Genomic DNA, 20,643 nt, shown 5'->3' with positions numbered 1-20,643 from the left:
TTGTCCAACTCTTTGTAATAGATTTCCTCTGGACAGGTCGTCAGCATCTGATCGGTGGGGGTTTGAAACCGGGGACCCCTACAGATCATCTGTTTGAGAAGGCACTGGAGCAAGGAGCAGCTCAGTCCCAATGCCGGATTTCTCAAACAGCTGATCGGTGGGGGTCCTGGGTGTCAGCCCCCCACCTATCAGATTACGATGACCTAACCAGAAGATAGTTCACCCGTTAAAAAGAGTTTGATAACCTCTTTAATGATCAGCTGATTCAATAGCAAACGATAGTTCAGCCGCCAGCTCTCTCCTGACTCCCCCATACAAATACACGTTTGACTTGGCTAAACATCTATGTATATTAAGGGTACTTTCACACTTGCAGCAGAGTTTTTTTTTTCCCACAGATTTACAGGTCTGCGCATGCGCGGACCGGAAGAACGGATCCGTCAATGCTGCAATTTTAATGACAGATCCGGCAAGTGTTCAGTATTTTTGGCTGGAGAGAAAACTGAATGGAATGCTCTCTATTCAGAATGCATTAGGATAAAACTGATCAGTTTTTTTCTCTCCAGATATTGGGCCCCTGTGATGGAACTCCATACCGGAAAAGAAAAACAGCTAGTGTGAAAGTACCCTAAGAGGGCAGAACGTCACTCCCAGACACTACTAGTGGTGGTGGCTTATCTCTAGGAAGAACAAATATAAATTTTGCCTGATCCTTCTCCCCCCTAACATCTTTTCGGAACTCCCCAAAAGCATTAGACTGTTGGCCGAACCCACCACTCTCAGCGGGTTCAGCCAACAATACACTAATGTGTACATAAAGAGCTTAAACCACCAACAACATCATGCCCCAGAATAGCTATACCATGGGGAATTCAAGTATTTGTAATAAAGACATATCAGGAGAGCTGGCATAAGCCCTGGCAGGGAGGCTGGCTGTTTGTCAAATATTTGACTCACAGGTTATTTTTGACTGAAGATAACAAAAATAATTAAATTATAATATATAATCACCAAAGCACGAACAAGAGGGTGAACAAGTTGTGTTAAGACTGTGCAGAATGTCCTAAATAGCATTTAAAATATGGAGGGTACAATATTTCAGAAAAGGCACTTAACTCTGAACAAGAAATGCAAAAAAAACACAAAAAAACAGAACACAATCCTAAACTAATAAAAAGAATTGGACATCAGAATATTGACTCCTGGTTACAGCAGATTGGATATGGTGAGCTGCGTCGTCATGTAGGCCAACTTCAGCTGACATCTAGCAGTGGTCTGGACATCAGGACACGCTCCACACTGCAAGAAATAAATGAAAATTGCTCACAAAAAGTATATTATAAGCATTAATATACACGCAGACACAACAGTGCCGAGTATTTCTTTGAGAGTTAACTCTGAAAATCCATTCCCAGAAGCATATCCAGATAATGGGGAAGGTTCACCATTTGGCATTCCCTGCTATTAGCAAGACCGTCCAGGTAAAGGCCATAACTAAATCCAGAGGGCGGACTATTTTTAGGCTTTGCACATACAGCTTATCGATGTCAATGGAAGTGGTGTAATGCAGACGAGGGTGCTAGGCTGAAGACATCTGAAAAGGAACTAAGGGATGTTTCACACGAGCGGATGCCTGAAAATGATTGATAATGCTCCGTGCCGCTCTGATCTTTTTACTTCAAAATCAGTGTCTTAAAGTTGTCACTGTCGTTTTGTAGTAAAAAGATCTTCTCAACAGCACAGGGGAGAAGGAGGCAGTCCCTCCCTTCTGTGCCGCTGCCACCAATGGGCTGATAGCAGGGGCTGTGGCCACTGCACCACCAATGAATATAGTGTATGCCTGAATACAAACGCAGGCGTAAACTATATTCATTGGTTGCACAGTGCACCAACCCCCCCCCCCCCCCCTCCCAAACCACAGTATTATAAAGTAGAATCATTGGTTGCACCAATGTCGCGCGCCAATTTTTATAATGGCAGTCTATGGTGTCGCACTGCAACATGCAGCGACTGCAACGCAACAGTCGCAGAAAAATCCAGTATGTTGCAGTGCGATACAATAGACTGCCATTATAAAAATTGTCGCGCGACATTGGTGCAACAAAATGTCGCGTGACAAATGTCGTCGTGTAGACATAGCCTAATATCATTTTGTTCAAAGTCATCCTACTGTCCAAGTTTTGTACTCACCAATGATAATAATGATGATGATCACAATGACTGCAATTAATATTGCCCACATCTGTAGAGAGAAGCACAGTTAGTATGAGGGAACCTCTATGAACAGGACATTGCCTGCGGACACTAAATATTTTTTTACTTTACAGCCTGTGGGATAATGATTGCATAAAAATGTACCGATCATCCCAGATACATTTTTAGAATAAGCCATGATGTGTGTGCTTGAATTCTAACTACAGTACTTCTGACCACAGACACCTGCATGATGTGATTTTCAGCAGCACTCATACTCTCATCCCTCTCCCTGGCGCCATCTCTAATTTGCAGTTTTTCATGAGCTCTGATCCAGAATGTGTAGGCAAAGACTGTTCTCCCACAAATCGGGAGCAGTGCACTGCCAGCTCACAGTTCTGTGCTAGCTTCTAATTATCAGCATACCAAGTGAGCTCTCCATGTTCTCCCAGCCTCAATAAGTGATCAGTCACCACGTCCTTTATTAGACATAAGAACCAGCAGCCTGTCTGAGGAACAAACATTCCTTCCCTCCTTCTTGGATTGCTTGGACCAGTGCATCAGATGAGGAGGAAGCTTGTTCCATCTTCCATGTACTATTACTGCAGGCAGTGCAGTTACCAGCAATTCCTTGATCGCCCAAGAGAATGTTACCTTACAGTTCTTCCACCAGTACTTCCTCTTCAGCTTGGCCGCGCTGGTCTCAAACTGTGAGGCACCAGCCTGCAAAGCATCTGCTCGGTCATCCAGGTCAGAAAGTTTCTGGTCTCTCTCCAGGACTTTGTCCACATTGACTCTCATGATGTCAACCACCTAACGATTTAAGAGAAACATAGTGACCACTCCAACACACTGCATGAAGACTAATTTCCAAAACCTTTTTTTGGACATAAAAATAAAAAAATAAAAAGAACACTAAAAAGGCAATACAAGAATAAAAGAACCAATAGGTCTATCCAACTGTAATACACATAATGCACCAGACTCCTGGCACAATGGGAGGACAAAAACTGGTGTATATGCCTTGCACCAAATTTATTACATGTTTTATACCCCACTAGACAGTGTTTAAAAGTAGTGGTGTAAAGTAAGCCTAGCGTATTGAAATCTGGTCTTAATAAATTCTCCCCCATGTCTATGCAGGGGATTTGGAGCTTTGTAACAAGCTTCAGCAACAGAATGGGGACTATCCAGAGGATGTGCCATAATCAGTTGACGGATATAGGTGTCATTTCTGGGACCAGCACCTATCTCAAGAATGGAGGCCTCTGTCTGGAAATGAATGCAGAGGTGGCCAGGATTATGGAAATAGTCAAGCGTGCGGTGCTACATTTTTTCCATAGATCCCATAAAAGTGGATAAGTGTTACCTCAACAGTAGCACAGTGAGCTTGGCCGTTTCTGGAATCCCGGCCAGCTTTGCATTCAAGCGGACGCTTTGATGTGGTAGCAGGCCTCCATTCTACAGACATGAGCGAGTCTGAGGATATGGCACCGCTTCAAGCATAACTTCTTCCAAAACTAACATCTTTGCCCATTTCCCATTTATAACCTGCAGTTACAGCAAGGCTCTCTTGTGATTAGAAACTTGAGGTCATGCACTGAACCCTAAGGGTACTTTCACACTAGAGTTATTCTTTCCCGGTATTGAAATCCGGTAAAGGGTCTCAATACCGGAAACAAAAACGCATTAGTTTTGTCCTTATGCATTCTGAAAGGAAAGCAATCCGTTGAGTACGCATCAGGATGTCTTCCGTTCCTTGTACGGTATTTGACCGGACAAAATCCTGGAGCACTACCACACTTCCCGGATCCGGCATTAATTTCCATAGAGATGTATTAATGCCTGATCCGGTACCAAGTGTTCCAAAAATTGCCGCGTTGCCGGATCTGTTTTTTCACTGGATCTGTCTAACAGATCCGGAAAAAAAACTATTTCCATCTGCATACGGTTTGCCGGATCCGGCAAGCAGTTTCGTTGCCAGAACTGCCAGCCGAAATCGAACACCACTAGTGTGAAAGTACCCTAAGCTTTGCAGTACAGCACTGAAAGGTTGACAAAAAAATAAAAAAAACTGCCAACAAAAGAAATTACTTCCTGCAAAAAGTCATTCTGAAAATTATGAATGGGAAAATCCATTCTTCAAAATCTCTGTCCCTCGACTCTGAATCAATATGATCAGCTGAAGCACAGCTTGAGGAAGGGTACGGTAATTGGCTTGAAGAAAAGGAGAAGAGTAATTTGGAGCTGCAGGACACGGGGCTGGAGTAGTATTTCAAGCCACTGACACACAGTGAGAAATAAATAATAAAAATACATAGACGCAGAGAAAACTGGACAAAAGCGATGGCCAAAAATAGACGTTTGCCGGAAACCCATTCTCTGCATGAATTATCTGCTTTGATGCTGGATAAATAAAGCGTCCATCAGAACTAGGTCTGTGAACACTGCCGAGGAGATACTTGCAGCGTGACAATGCCATTACCCTCTGACACAGCAATCAAGTGACTGAAATAATATTGTTCTATGGCTGACGTCAGGCACATTAACCCCTCTACAAGCACCGCCATACGCTTCAAAATAAATTAGGATGTAGATGACGGCAGTAAATCATCAACGGGCTGAAATTAAGTCGCTGTCCCGTGGTTTGCACACATGATCTATTTTGCAGGACAGCCATTAATGTATTGGAGCAGATGAACCGAATGCTCACCTCATTGACCTGAGCTTGTGTCTGCTGGAGGCGCCGGTTACTGCTCGCACCATCACCGGATGCTGCAGGGGATGACCTGAAAGAACCAAAGGATTAGAAATGCAGCGGTTTAAAATTAGATAAAAAAAATAAAAAATGTATTCTCCCAATGGCAAATGTCTGGTTATATCTGTACAGAAGTAAAACCCAATGAATGAGGTAGAGAGTTGGCTATGAACATGCGGCATCAACTTACCTGGCTCCATCCGATATGTACAACTCTGCAACCAATTTTTTTTAAAATTACAATCCATCTAAATTGAAGATTGCTTTGTGCATACTTCTCCGAGGTGGACCTGTGTATGTCCATTGTAACAGACTACAAACAAACCATGTGTGGTCTGATCCTACAGTCAGATTTGCCATCCATTTGTCCCCTTTTCCCTGCTAGGTTTCCGTATGTAGGGACTAGATATAATGGAGGGGGATTACTAGATTTGTTTGTACTTGGCCACCATGCAAGCACCAAGGATTACATAGGAGCTGTAGGCACAAAATTATAAGCTTTTTAATTAAGAAGTTTTCCAAAAAAATGCATTGATTTTGAGGCTATGATATGCCATAAGATACAAATGGAAGTGTCTGTTATTGAATACACACTTATTTCACCCAGTGTTTTAGCTTCAATGAAGTTTTCCAGTGATGCCAAGTTGCTGACCGCTTTGAAATATGCCATTACTGTATGCCACCATTTACTAACCACAAGCATATTCATTAGGGCTCATGCACACAGATAATATCCGAGTGATGCATCCTCTTTTTTTGCAGATTCATTGTAACAATCCCTGTCCTTGTCCACAAAATAGACAATAGGACAATCTTTGCGGACATATGATATGGAATGCACACGGAGTCATCTCCGTTTTTTTGTGGCCCCATTAAAATGAATGGGTCCGTACGGGCCGCAAAACACGGAACGGACAAAAAATAGGTTTGTGTGCATGAGCCCTTATTCTGCTGCCTAGTACCTCCACAATAGTTCTGAGTGCAATAGAGAAGTCTCTTATGCCTCCACTACCACACCCATATCATCAGCATGCCCAAGAGGCAGGTGAAGGCCCCGACGCATGCAGAGCATGATGGAACAGCATATAAATTCATCAGAACAGCTTTACTTAAAAATCAGAAAGTGATCTGTGCCCAAAGTCTGAACAGAGTCACGTGACCCTTCAACCTCTGGCATATACTGCAAGATGGATGCTGGCCCTAATCAGCAAGTCTGGTGGCTTGTGCAGTGGGCACAACTGCCCATACTGTACAACGATTAAGCATTTTTGTGGCATTCTGAGCTAGTGGCAGAATCTAGCTGTTCACATGATCACCCTTTGAATCCAGGAAGGAAAAAAAAAAAAAAAGCAGACTGGTTTGAGAGCTGCACTGTGTGTTTGTATCAAGTGTGTGACTTTAGATTACGTGAGTATCTGTGAGAGCTAAATTAATTTGTGTGCATTGCTGAGTGGCTGTGCCTGACCTTATTGTACTCCCTAACAAGTCAGAGCAGCGTAGTCTAGTTTATACACTGTGACTTGCTTTTGCTGCCAGGTTTATTTCATAGCAGCTGAGAGTATACTGTGATGAAATTTTTTTTCTCTTCCTTCTCCAGGGTGTTGCACAGGCGAGTAATTAGGGTGTGGCTATCTAATTAGGAGAAGTTAAATAGCCAGTCTTGAGGGCAGCTCAGTCCTTTGAATCCAGAGGGGAAAAAAAAAAAAAGAAGCTGTCTGGTTTGAGAGTTTGTGAACTTTCGCATGTTTGATTTCCAGTGTGTGTTTGTATTAAGTTTGTGACTTTAGATTACGTGACTTGAGATTCAGGGACTTTTGGAGGGGACTAAAGTAAGTTAGATTCTTTTCACTTCAACATATGGTATTTTTTTCTCTTTTCTTGCGTAATCCCTACTTAGTACGTGTTCCATTATTGACAGCGCAGTCCAGTGCACATCTTGTCTAAATGTATGCAGTCCTGGAACAGCCGTTTGAGGGTGCGTATCTTTGTTAAAAATGTGAGCAAAATCGCCCGCTTGGAATCACACAGTGTCTAAACGGGTGAGTTTCAACACAGAGAAGTGTTGACAATTTGGAAAAGAGTTTGCTGCTCACTGAGCAAGCACTCTATGGGGTAGATGTGGGGGAGGGTGGTAGCGAGGTAGCTAGCTGGATAACAGTTAGAAAGCGGGGAAGAGTGCCAGGGAGGCTAGCCCTGATCTGACACACCCCAACAAGTTTGCACGGTTGGCAGATGAGGGGAATGTCAGTTCAGGGAGAGCACTGCTGCAGCCGGACCCTTCCTCTGCCAGTCAGGGAAATGTCAGCTCCAGTAAGCAGGGGACCAGGAGAGCAGGGCAGGCCAGACAGGTGCTGGTACTGGGAGACTCAATTATCAGGGGTACAGATAGGGCGATCTGTCACAAAGACCGGGATCGTTGAACAGTGTGTTGTCTTCCTAGCGCTAGAGTTCGACACATCGCGGTTCGGGTTGACAGATTACTGGGAGGGGCTGGAGAAGATCCAGCAGTCATGGTCCATATTGGAACTAACGACAAAGTTAGAGGTAGGTGGAGCGTCCTTAAAAATAATTTTAGGGATTTAGGTCACAAGCTTAGGGCAAGGACCTCAAAAAGGTAGTGTTTTCCGAAATACTACCGGTACCATGAGCCACACAAGGAAGGCAGCGGGAGATTAGGGAGGTTAACAAGTGGCTCAATAACTGGTGTAGGAAGGAGGGGTTTGGGTTCCTGGAGAACTGGGCCAACTCTTCGGTCAGCTACAGGCTCTATCGTAGGGATGGGCTGCACCTCAATGGGGAAGGGGCAGCTGTGTTGGGGGGAAAGATGGCTAGAAGGTTGGAGGAGTGTTTAAACTAGAGACTGGGGTAATTATGTTATAGGATGGGAAGATAGTGCAGAAAGAGACCGGGGCGAGGTAATTGGACTGGGACTGGGGAGGAACTAGAACAGTTCAGAAGGAAAGCCGTAGGGTAAAAAAAAAAAAAAAAAAAAAATTACATAAACCTCCAAATTGTATGTATACTAATGCCAGTAGCCTGACTAATAAAACTGGTGAACTGGAATTAGTGATATGTGTGGAGGACTATGACATAGTGGAATAACAGACATTAGAAAGGATTGTTAAAACCGGAGAGGGGGAGGGATCTGCCTTTATGTAAAGTCCTGTCTAAAGCCCACAGTCCGAGAAGATATAAGTGAGGGACATAAACATGTGAGGTCACTGTGGGTATAAATACATGGAGGCAATAATACTAATAGGAGTTTATTATAAACCACCTAATATACCAAAGTCCACAGAAAATCTGCTGCTAAACGAGACCGATGAGGCGGCAAATCATAATGAGGTGGTTATTATGGGAGACTTTAACTACCCAGATATAGACTGGGAAACTGAAACTTGTATCTCTCAAAAAGCACAGGTTATTGGCAATAACCAAAGACAATTACCTTTCCCAACTGGATCAGGACCCGACTAGAGGGACGGCCATACTGGACTTAGTATTAACCAATAGACCTGACAGAACAACAGATGTGCAGGTCGGGGGACACCTAGGAAATAGTGACCATAAAGTAATAACCTTCCAATTATCATTCAAAAGAGTATTTCTTCAGGAAGGAACAAAAATACTAATACTACTACTAATAAATGTAGCCAACTAAGAGAGGCCATAGGCCTAACTAACTGGGACAAAGTCCTCAAAAATAAAAATACAGCCACAAAATGGGATATTTTTATAAGCATCCTAAAATCTAATTGTGAGAGGTACATACCTTATGGGAATAAAAGGTTAAGGAACAAGAAACCACCAATGTGGATAAATAGAACTGTAAAGAAAACAATAAATGACAGAAAGCATTTAAAAAATAAAAAAATAAAAAGTGAGGAAGCACTGAAAAACTATTATATATTAAATTAAAGCAGACCAAGATTAAATTGCCAAAGAGAGAACCCTAAAAAGTTCTTTATTATATAAATGGTAAAAAGTATAAATCTAAAGGCGTCGGCCCTCTACAGAGTTACAGGGGGGAATTGCAGAGAGTGATGAGGAGAAAGCAAAGCTATTACTTTTTTTTCCCCCACTGTATTCACTGAAGAAAATAAACTGAGATGAAATGCAGAATGTAAAAGTAAATTCCCCATTAAAAGTAGCCTGTCTGACCCAGGAAGAAGTACAGCTTAAAATAGACAAATCGCCAGGACCAGATGGCATGCACCCCCGTATCCTAAGAGAATTAAGTATTTGCTGGCCCGACAAAGCACTGTACGCGCGAAACGGCCGTCGCCGCAATCCCTTTGCACTGCAAGTACATTATGTCCACCTGCTGCTGTCTGTTCTTTTACATTTTATCTCAGCTGTGAAATTTATAAAGAAGAACTGCAACTTATGGTGAGTGCCACTGCATCTTTTTGCTTTTCCTCAAAGCCGCACATATTTGTTTTCTATAACAGTCTATACAGTGGAGCACCGCCAGGTTGTGAATCTATGCACCCTTGTTGCCAATTGAGTGACTGCCAGCACACCCATATGGGAGTACTATAAAGAGGAAATCAGTGTGTAGTGCCACTTAAACTATCCCTCCTGTTACATATAAAATGAGAATGCTTGGACTGGGAGAAAATGTCTGTATGTGGGCAAGTAACTGGCTCAGTAATAGAAAACAGAGGGTGCTTATTAATGGTACACACTCAGATTGGGTCCCTGTCACTAGTGGAGTACCTCAGGGGTCAGTATTGGGCCCTATTTTCTTCAATATATTTATTAATGATCTTGTAGAAGGCTTGCACAGTAAAATATACATTTTTGCAGGTGAGGTCAGTATACTGCAACAGATGGATCCGGATAGATTGGAGGCTTGGGCAGAGAAGGTTTAACACTGACAAATGTAAGGTTATTAACATGGGAAGGAATAATACAAGTCACCAGTACATACTAAATGGTAAAACACTGGGTAACACTGACATGTAGAACCCAGTGTCAGGCAGCTGCTGCCAAGGCCAAAAAGAGAATGGGTTGCATCAAAAGGGGCATAGATGCCCGTGATGAGAACATAGTCCTACCACTTTACACATCACTAGTCAGACCACACATGGAGTACTGTGTACAGTTCTGGGCTCCTGTGAACAAGGCAGACATAGCAGAGCTGGAGAGGGTTCAGAGGAGGGCAACTAAAGTAATAACTGCAATGGGGCAACTACAGAACCCTGAAAGATTATCAACATTAGGGTTATTCACTTTAGAAAAAAAATAAAAATAAAAAAAAAATAAAAAAATAAAAAAGGGGGGGGGGGGGAGGGAAGATCTAATAACTACATGTATACATATATCAGGGGACAGTACAGAGATCTTTCCCATCATCTATTTATCCCCAGGACTGTGACGAGGGGACATCCTCTGCGTCTGGAGGAAAGAAGGTTTGTACACAAACATAGAAGAGGATTCTTTACGGTAAGAGCAGTGAGACTATGGAACTCTCTGCCTGAGGAGGTGGTGATGGTGAGTACAATAAAGGAATTCAAGAGGGGCCTGGATGTGTTTCTGGAGTGTAATAAATATTACAGGCTATAGTTACTAGAGATGGGTCGTTGATTCAGGGAGTTAGTCTGATTGGAGTCAGGAAGGAATTTTTTTCCCCTTAAGTTGGGAAAATTGGCTTCTACCTCACTGGGTTTTTTTTTTTGCCTTCCTCTGGATCAACTTACAGGATAACAGGCCGAACTGGATGGACAGATGTATTTTTTCTGCCTTATAAACTATGTTATCATGTTGCCAGTATGATGTGGTGCAGGGAATTCCAACCAGTAGAGGTAGAAATTACAATAACTCCCCACACACCAAGCCCTGTATAGTACAAGGTGTGATGGAGCCCAGCCATGTACTGTACATTTACATAACTGCAGCACATGTCTACTGTACTATGCCCAGCTACAGTATACCCACGGGGAGGGAAGTGCTGGCTTGGCACCAAGTACACGGAAACTAAATGTTCAGAGGAAGGTTGTAAAATTCTTGCCCAACAGGTTACATCAAAGCCGCTTACTTCATCTCATTAGCATCAAGCATTGCAAGAATGTATACATTATTAATGCAGGCCAATAGTCAGATGTACTTGAAGTTTTTTTGTATTTCATACGAGGTTGGGGAAAACAGGCACAGTGTGGAAGTTCTCAATGCATCCAAAGTGCAGGCCACTTGTGCACCCCAAATTAAAGCTGCGTCTGGATAGGACTGGGACTGACTCAAGTCAGGAAAGTTGCTGCCACTTCTACCGCTAAAGCTAAGTTCAGGACAAACATACAACCTCAAAAGTGTTGGAAAAGCTACCCTACTGTCTTAGTAGCTGCCTACCAGTCACAAGAGTAGGCTGGAGGACACTGCAGTAGAGATCTTGTCATAGGAGCTTACATCCTTCCCCTTCCAGAGAAGCATTGAGCATCTGATGACTTACATACGGAGGAGCAGTACAGCAGTGTGTGGCTGCAGGCTAATGTACAGGAGGTTACAGATCGTCGCGCCGTCGCATTACGCAACAGTTCAGAGGAGTTTTCATTGAAACCTCTGAAACAAAGCCAAGTACAGTTCAGCCTGTTCCATATGTAAATCTCTAAGTCTCCTGGCCGATCCCTCCAGGTTTCACGTGTACATTTCTGAAACAGAGAACACCCATTAAAGCACTATGTTCCACGTGCTCCAGCTAGAGACACAGTCCCAGACTGGTGACAGTAGGCAATTAGTGCAGACGGAAAACCAAGAACAGAGGGGGAGAACACCTGACTAAAAAGCATAACGCCTGGAAATACAAATATCCGAGAGTGTGATGGAGAGGGGTGCCAAGAAGTCCGAGCCTGGACCAAGCTGGTCTGTAGGACAAGAAAAGATTCTGAGCAGGGCTGGAGGTGGTTTTCTCAGCGAGGGGGGTGACATGGTAGCCATTCATCAAGAGAGACTATATGAACTGGAGGGGTCTTTGTGCGACAACCTGGTTACAATGTTATCATTGGGATCATTTCCTAGATGTGCGGACTGGCCATAGACCCTACAGGGAAATTTCCTGGTGGGCCGATGCTTATGGTGCTGTCCAAGCACTTGTCACGGCCGCCAGCAAGGTATGCAACCAACTCATTTTTTCCTGTCAGTTTTGCCTTTTGTCAATTTGGACCTGCCTACAGTATGGGGCCATGTTTAGGTTTGTTTCCAGGGCCACTAAGTTCCCAGTCCACCCCTGAAGGCAAAAGACGAGAAGAGTGGACTATAGTGGTCAGCGCAGAGGTGACTAGATCATGAGACTTGTACTGGAGATATACATTTTACACACACACACACACACACTGCAGAGTCCTTGCAAGGGACCCAGTACGAGCTTTGCCGCAGGGGCCAGAAGTTAAATTTTTAACAGGGTTGCTTCTATAGACAACAGAGCTGCACCGCTGCCATGGAGTGCAAATTAATTCCTTAACCCTGATAAAATCAGTTTTAAATACCTTGAGGGGTGTAGTTTCTTAGATGGGGTCACTTTTATGGAGTTTCTACCCTAGGGGTGCATCAGGGGGGCTTCAAATGGGACATGGTGTAAAAAACAAACAAACAGTCCAGTAAAATCTGCCTTCCAAAAACCATATGGCGCTCATTACATTTCCTTGTGCACCCTGGCCATACAGCAGTTTACGACCACATATGGGGCGTTTCTGTAAACTACAGAATCAGGGCAATAAATATATAGAGTTTTGTTTGACTGTTAACCCTTGCTTTGTTAAATGGGAAAAAAAAAAGGATTAAAATGGAAAAGTTTGCAAAACAAATAGCTGTTTTGGCACAGTTTATTTTATTCTGTTCATCTGAAGGGTTAGGTCTTGTGGTATTTTTATAGTTCAGGTTCTTACGGACGTGGCGATACCTAATATGTATACTATTCTTTTAGTTTTACAAGATATCACTTTTGAAAGAAAAATTTAAATTTTGTTTTAGCGTCTCCAAAGTCTGAGAGACAGTTTTTTTTTTCCCCCCTGGGCGATTGTCTGGCCAAATAGAATTAAAATTGGGGAAGGGGGATTATAAATTTAGTACTCCATGGAAGTGTGGTACTCCCTGAAGCAACAGTCAATGCAGAGGCCCGGATGATCGGGGCACGTGTCACACTGAGTGGTGGTAGCCTTCCGTATCCCCCTCCTGCACACTGCACTTTTTTTGGTACCGTCCCTTCTTTCCAGTATGGGGGACCACACCTGGAAAGTGTTGGCCATGGAAGATCCGGGCGCCTCCAGTTCCCGAGGTACTTAAAAAAAAAAAAAAAAAAGAGAGAGTCATATACAGTGTGGGAATCTGGATTCCTGGTTGGCCAACAAAGTCAGGAATCACGGGTTCAAAGTCCTCTGGGGTACACCAGACAAGTTCACCGGTAGGGGGCTCAGGTGGACCGGAAAACTAGTACGAGCCCCAGGGCGGCTCATACTAGTGTGGGCCACAGGGTCCCTGGCATGGGGGTCCCCTGGCTCCACCTGGCAGCGTCTCTGCCGCCTTGGGGGGGGGGGGGGTTCATCATCTTCACTAGATGAGGAGGACGCGGGTGACAAGAGGAAAGTGGGGTCATCCTCGTCCTCACTGGGGCTCTCTGAGTCAGAGACAAGCAGGGCGTATGCCTCCTTGGCTGAGAACGCCTGGCGGGCCATAGGGGAGTGTGTGTGCGTGTGTTTGTGTGTAAAACTTTATTTAGTGTGAGTGTGTGGTGGGGGGACAAGTGTTCACGTTCACTACCCTAAGGCTTAGTTCACATCAGCGTTCAGCCTTTCCGTTTTCCTGCTCAGTTATAGTAGCAGGAGAACGGAAAGGACGGATTCGGCACTTAACTGAGCCGAGCGGAGCCTACGGACCCCATAGACTATAAATGGGGTCCGTTGGTTTCCGCTCAGAAGATGATTTTGGAGCGGAGACAAAAGTTGTGCATGCAGGACTTTTGTCTCCGCTCCAAAATAATCTTCTGAGCGGAAACCTAACGGACCCCATTTATAGTCTATGGGGTCTGTAGGCTCCGCTCGGCTCAGTTATTACCCGAATCCGTCCTTTCCGTTCTCCTGCTCCTATAGCGGAGCAGGAGAACAGAAAGGCTGAACGCTGATGTGAACAAGGCCTAACCCACCCTAAACCTAACAGAAAAAAAATATTTATAATCTTTATTTATAAATAAATATTTATAATATTTATTTAAAAATAAAATTAAAGCCCCCAAAAATTTAAGCTGATCAGCGGTGGGGTGGGCGATGCGCTAACAGTAGGCGGACGCCAAGAGTCAGCGCACGCACACAAATATAAAAAATAAATAAAATAAAAGGGTGAAGCCCAAAAATAAAGCTTTTTTTCCCTAAAACTACCCCTCAGTCTCCCTGCCTAATCTAACCTTTCCCTAAGGCTACATGCACATGACAGTTCTGTTTTTTTTGCGGTCCACAAACTGCAGATCCGCAAAAAACAGAAGCCGCCCGTGTGCCTTCCGCAATTTGCGGAACGGAACGGGCGGCCCATTGTAGACATGCCTATTCTTGTCCGCAAAACGGATGCGGACAGCACACAGGACCCCCCTTTAGCATTGTTACAGAGTGCCTGCTGAATGATTTTAGCAGGAAATCTGTTCCGATCACCGCCCAACGTGCGGCGGTGATCAGAAATACACAGGGCGTTGGTGCGGGAGTTATTCCCCCCCCCCCCCCCCTAATTTTTTGGGGACTTTTCCACTGTAACTGACATCCAGGGGAGACCCAGTTATAGTTATCAGGGTAATAGGTTGTCCAAGATAATTAAAAATCTATGGCGAGCCCCCAAATGTTTTAACCACTTAAGGACCACAGGTTTATACCCCCCTAAAGACCAGGCCCTTTTTTACAAATCGGCACTCCACAATTTTAGCGGTTTATTGCTCGGTCATGCAACTTACCACCCAAATGAATTTTACCTCCTTTTATTCTCACTAATAGAGCTTTCATTTGGTGGTATTTCATTGCTGCTGACATTTTTACTTTTTTTGTTATTAATCGAAATTTAACTATTTTTTTTTGCAAAAAATGAAATTTTTCACTTTCAGTTGTAAAATTTTGCAAAAAAAACGACATCCATATATAAATTTTTCTCTAAATTTATTGTTCTACATGTCTTTGATAAAAAAAAAATGTTTGGGTAAAAAAAAAAAAAAAAATGGTTTGGGTAAAAGTTATAGCGTTTACAAACTATGGTACAAAAAAGTGAATTTCCGCTTTTTGAAGCAGCTCTGACTTTCTGAGCACCTGTCATGTTTCCTGAGGTTCTACAATGGCCAGACAGTACAAACACCCCACAAATGACCCCATTTCTGAAAGTAGACACCCTAAGGTATTCGCTGATGGGCATAGTGAGTTCATAGAACTTTTTATTTTTTGTCACAAGTTAGTGGAAAATGATAATTTTTTTATTTTTTCTTACAAAGTCTCATATTCCACTAACTTGTGACAAAAAATAAAAACTTCTATGAACTCACTATGCCCATCAGCGAATACCTTGGGGTGTCTTCTTTCCAAAATGGGGTCACTTGTGGGGTAGTTATACTGCCCTGGCATTCTAGGGGCCCAAATGTGTGGTAAGGAGTTTGAAATCAAAATGTGTAAAAAATGACCGGTGAAATCCGAAAGGTGCTCTTTGGAATGTGGGCCCCTTTGCCCACCTAGGCTGCAGAAAAGTGCCACACATGTGGTATCTCCGTACTCAGGAGAAGTTGGGGAATGTGTTTTGGGGTGTCATTTCACATATACCCATGCTGGGTGAGAGAAATATCTTGGTCAAATGCCAACTTTGTATAAAAAAAAAAAAGGGAAAAGTTGTCTTTTGCCAAGATATTTCTCTCACCCAGCATGGGTATATGTAAAATGACACCCCAAAACACATTCCCCAACTTCTCCTGAATACGGAGATACCACATGTGTGACACTTTTGCAGCCTAGATGGGCAAAGGGGCCCATATTCCAAAGAGCACCTTTCGGATTTCACTGGTCATTTTTTTTACACATTTTGATTTCAAACTTCTTACCACACATTTGGGCCCCTAGAATGCCAGGGCAGTATAACTACCCCACAAGTGACCCCATTTTGGAAAGAAGACACCCCCAGGTATTTCGTGATGGGCATAGTGAGTTCATGGAAGTTTTTATTTTTTGTCACAAGTTAGTGGAATATGAGACTTTGTAAGGAAAAAAAATAAAAAAATAAATCATTTTCCGCTAACTTGTGACAAAAATATAAAATTCTAGGAACTCGCCATGCCCCTCACGGAATACCTTGGGGTGTCTTCTTTCCAAAATGGGGTCACTTGTGGGGTAGTTATACTGCCCTGGCATTTTCCAGGGGCCCTAATGTGTGGTAAGTAGGTAAATGACCTGTGAAATCCTAAAGGTGCTCTTTGGAATGTGGGCCCCTTTGCCCACCTAGGCTGCAAAAAAGTGTCACACATGTGGCATCGCCGTATTCAGGAGAAGTTGGGCAATGTGTTTTGGGGTGTCTTTTTACATATACTCATGCTGGGTGAGAGAAATATCTCGGCAAAAGACAACTTTTCCCATTTTTTTTATACAAAGTTGGATTTGACCAAGATATTTATCTCACCCAGCATGGGTATATGTAAAATGACACCCCAAAACACATTGCCCAACTTCTCCTGAGTACGGCGATACCAGATGTGTGACACTTTTTTGCAGCCTAGATGCGCAAAGGGGCCCACATTCCTTTTATGAGGGCATTTTTAGACATTTGGATCCCAGACTTCTTCTCACGCTTTAGGGCCCCTAAAATGCCAGGGCAGTATAAATACCCCACATGTGACCCCATTTTGGAAAGAAGACACCCCAAGGTATTCAATGAGGGGCATGGCGAGTTCATAGAATTTTTTTTTTTTTGGCACAAGTTAGCGGAAATTGTTTTTATTTTTTTCTCACAAAGTCTCCCTTTCCGCTAAATTGGGACAAAAATTTCAATCTTTCATGGACTCAATATGCCCCTCATGGAATACGTGGGGGTGTCTTCTTTCCAAAATGGGGTCACATGTGGGGTATTTATACTGCCCTGGCATTCTAGGGGCCCTAAAGCGTAAGAAGAAGTCTGGAATATAAAATGTCTAAAAAATTTTACGCATTTGGATTCCGTGAGGGGTTTGGCGAGTTCATGTGAGATTTTATTTTTTGACACAAGTTAGTGGAATATGAGACTTTGTAAGAAAAAAAAAAAAAAAATTTCCGCTAACTTGGGCCAAAAAAAATGTCTGAATGGAGCCTTACAGAGGGGTGATCAATGACAGGGGGGTGATCAGGGAGTCTATATGGGGTGATCACCCCCCTGGTCATTGATCACCCCCCTATAAGGCTCCATTCAGATGTCCATGTGTGTTTTGCGGATCCGATCCATGTATCCGTGGATCCGTAAAAATCATACGGACATCTGAATGCAGCCTGACAGGGGGGGTGATCAATGACAGGGGGGGTGATCAGGGAGTCTATATGGGGTGATCACCCCCCCTGGAAGGCTCCAGGGAGACGCCTGTATGTGTTTTGCGGATCCGATCCATCTATCAGTGGATCCGTAAAAATCATGCGGACATCTGAATGGAGCTTTACAGGGGGGTGATCAATGACAGGGGGGTAATCAATGACAGGGGGGTAATCAGGGAGTCTATATGGGGTGATCAGGGGTGATCAAGGGTGAATAAGGGGTTAATAAGTGACAAGGGGGGGGGGGGTGTAGTGTAGTGGTGCTTGGTGCAACATATTGCTGAGCTATCTGTGTCCTCTGGTGGTCGATCCAAACAAAGGGGACCACCAGAGGACCAGGTAGCAGGTATATTAGACGCTGTTAAAAAAAAATCACATCTCCAGCCTGCCAGCGAACGATCGCCGCTGGCAGGCTGGAGATCCACTCTCTTACCTTCCGTTCCTGTGTGCGCGCGTTCACAGGAAATCTCGGCTCACGCGAGATGACGCCAATCGGCGTTAGCGTAGCCTGGGGGAGCCGCCGCGATGACTCCTTTCGGCGTTGCGGCAAGTGGTTAAAAGGTGTTATCCCAACAAATTGAAAAAACAAAACAAAAAAAACACCCCTTACTCATTTACCCTTAAGCCTCATTCCACACATCAGTGTTTTTCATCAGTGATTCTGAGCCAAACCCAGGATTGGAGTCTCCACAGACATAAGGTATAAAGGAAAGATTTGCCCCTGTTATGTGTTTAGAGCCGCACCTGGTTTGGGCTCAGAATCACTGATGGAAATCACTGACGTGTAATTGAGGCTTTATGTGGAGCACTTTCTTCACCTTCTGCGGGTGGGCAGTAGCTCAAGCACCTGCATCTCCCAGGAAGCACTGAAATTATCAGTTAACCCCTTCTTCCCCTGCATAGAAAATAGTACCTATAACCCCAGAGACACATATCGAACATTATGCCCCCCCAATTTCTTTTTGTCCAGAGAAAGATATACCGTAGCTATACATCTGTAGGAACTTAGAAATCGTGATGAATGAATGTAAGGTGTCTCAGCCAATCCACTATGAGATCACTACACCTGCAGCGAGGAAGAAAGCAGCAAAGCTATTGAGCATGTCAGTCCGCCTCTGAATGAAGGAGAAGGTGGGCCAAGAAGGAAAAAAAGGGGGCGCTACAAGAGAGGAAAATGTAATGTACAATTTTTTTTTTTTAAGTTATTGCATGTATATTGTAATACTACATAATTGAAAAGCTCTATTCATTGCATTGTAATATTTTCCAAGGGATAATGCCTTTGAGAGCTACCCATACCGCTTTCTCCAGCATCGTTCTATGGGCTGCTGGTTTGGTTGTCCTGCTACTGCTCGATTATAAACTGCAGCAGTGATCTACCCGTATACGAGACATGACCGCTGCAGTCACCCACTGCCACAGCTTCCTGCGAATCAATTTTGTCTAATAGCAGAAGAACTATTAGGAAGTGCACACCTCTAAATAATTTTGCCGCATCTCAGACCATCTTCCCTTAGTCAATCTATCAAACTACAAATTCTCAAATATGGGGGGGAGAAATGATACAGTAAGGCACGTGAGAGTCAATGACATTTATAATGTGAGGTTTAGCTCTTGAACCCTAGAATGACTGAAGCAATACTGCCCTCTGGTGTTAAGTAGACAGAACACACACCACATAGTCCAGCACTGATGATGACCCAGTAGAGGAGAAAGCTCACGTAGGCTTCAAGGCCTTTTACAACTTTTCCAGTTTGAGATCCCAAGCATATTATACTTGTGTACCTCCACCTCATTCAGGCGTTCCCATGGCTAAACTGGGGCCAATAATGCTTATAGCAGGGTCCAACAATCTTTTGTCTGAAGGACACAGTCGTACTGAACCAAGGGCTGCAATAACACCTAAAGAGGTATTCCCAATTGAGAGATTTAGGGCATAGGCTGAGGGCGGGCAATGAGGAACATTCATTGCTGCATTTACACACAGCAATGATCACCGCTGTCATTACGATCATTCATCCCCATACATACACATTGTTATTAGCTGCACTTTTTATACAGGACAATGGGGGAGATTTATCAAAACTGGTGTAAAGTAGAACTGGCTTAGTTGCCCATAGCAACCAGATTCCACCTTTCATTTTTCAGAGCTCCTTTGGAAAATGAAAGATGAAATCTGATTGGTTGGTATGGGTAACTAAGCCAGTTCTACTTTACACCAGTTTTGATAAATCTCCCTCATTGTATATTATTGAGACACTAGGATTTTAGGTGAAAATTAAACAACTTTGTGGTTGGTAAATTTGAGACAAATAGGCTCTGCCCTGGTAATGGCCAAACAAGACAGACACCCATTTATGGGTGGGGCTCACATAAGCCTCACCCATTTTTCAGTACAGGACAGCCCAAACTTGCAGAGATTGTCTCTGAAAATTATGGACAATACTGCAAATTCAGAACTGTTGGCAAGTATGATGTTGCTGCATGAAAGATGCAGTCATGGCGGTAACTGCACACCGGCCAATTCAAATGTGTAAACGAACGAATCGGGCGACTGCACCTAAAACCATTCTGCATGAGCAGCAGATGACCCCGTTTACACAGCAGCGGTCCCCATACAGAGGAGAAGATTAGCTGCATGTAAATCTAGCCATCACCTCTGCTCACGAAACCTAATCATCAGCAGAGGCGATAGCTGGATTTACAGGCAGCAAACACTTCCTACGTATGGGGAGGACTTCCTCATGCAGATTCAAAGCTTGTGGGCAGTAGAGCCCCATTTACCCCAGACAATAAGGCAGAAAACGATTTTATGTGCTGATGCAATCACCTGATGAATGCTTGTCGGGTGATCGGTCGTACCTTTACACAAGGAAATCAAGAATTCAGGATTTCCCCAGTCCTTGGCCCATGTAAAAGGGCCTTCACCCCTCCAACCACCATGACGTACGTCACACTAGTAGAGGAAATGTATGGAGTAGGCTGCTGCGGTGAGCCCGCTCCATATGTGGTGGGTGCCTGCTGTATCATACAGCCGCACTGACTGGGAATGGCAAGCCCACCGAACTCCGCCATCTCCTCAGGTGCCACGATTTTTTTAGTCACCTCCCTCCCGGCAAAAAACAAGCCCACATACAGCTCTGTGAGCAGAAATAAAAAAATTATAGCTGGCAAAAAAAATGGTGATTCAAAGAA

The 20,643-nt window shown here is 43.8% G+C and overlaps 1 protein-coding gene across 1 annotated transcript in view; it reads right to left on the bottom strand.

Annotated features, from left to right (window-relative positions):
* Nucleotides 1–565: 565 nt before the first annotated feature.
* Nucleotides 566–20,643, bottom strand: part of VAMP3 (vesicle associated membrane protein 3) — a 37,011-nt gene continuing 16,933 nt past the window's right edge. The window contains exons 2-5 of the mRNA XM_040429911.1: nt 4,907–4,982; nt 2,848–3,006; nt 2,191–2,242; nt 566–1,299 (exon numbers count right to left, since the gene is read on the bottom strand). Coding sequence (XP_040285845.1) covers nt 1,283–1,299; nt 2,191–2,242; nt 2,848–3,006; nt 4,907–4,982 — 304 coding nt within the window. The 3' untranslated portion in view covers nt 566–1,282. The remainder of the gene's footprint in view (nt 1,300–2,190; nt 2,243–2,847; nt 3,007–4,906; nt 4,983–20,643) is intronic.

This window comes from Bufo bufo, chromosome 1 (assembly GCF_905171765.1).
Source record: "Bufo bufo chromosome 1, aBufBuf1.1, whole genome shotgun sequence".
Lineage (NCBI taxonomy): Eukaryota > Metazoa > Chordata > Amphibia > Anura > Bufonidae > Bufo > Bufo bufo.
The sequence above is the reverse complement of the archived record's forward strand: the minus strand, read 5'-3'. Positions and strand labels throughout refer to the sequence as shown.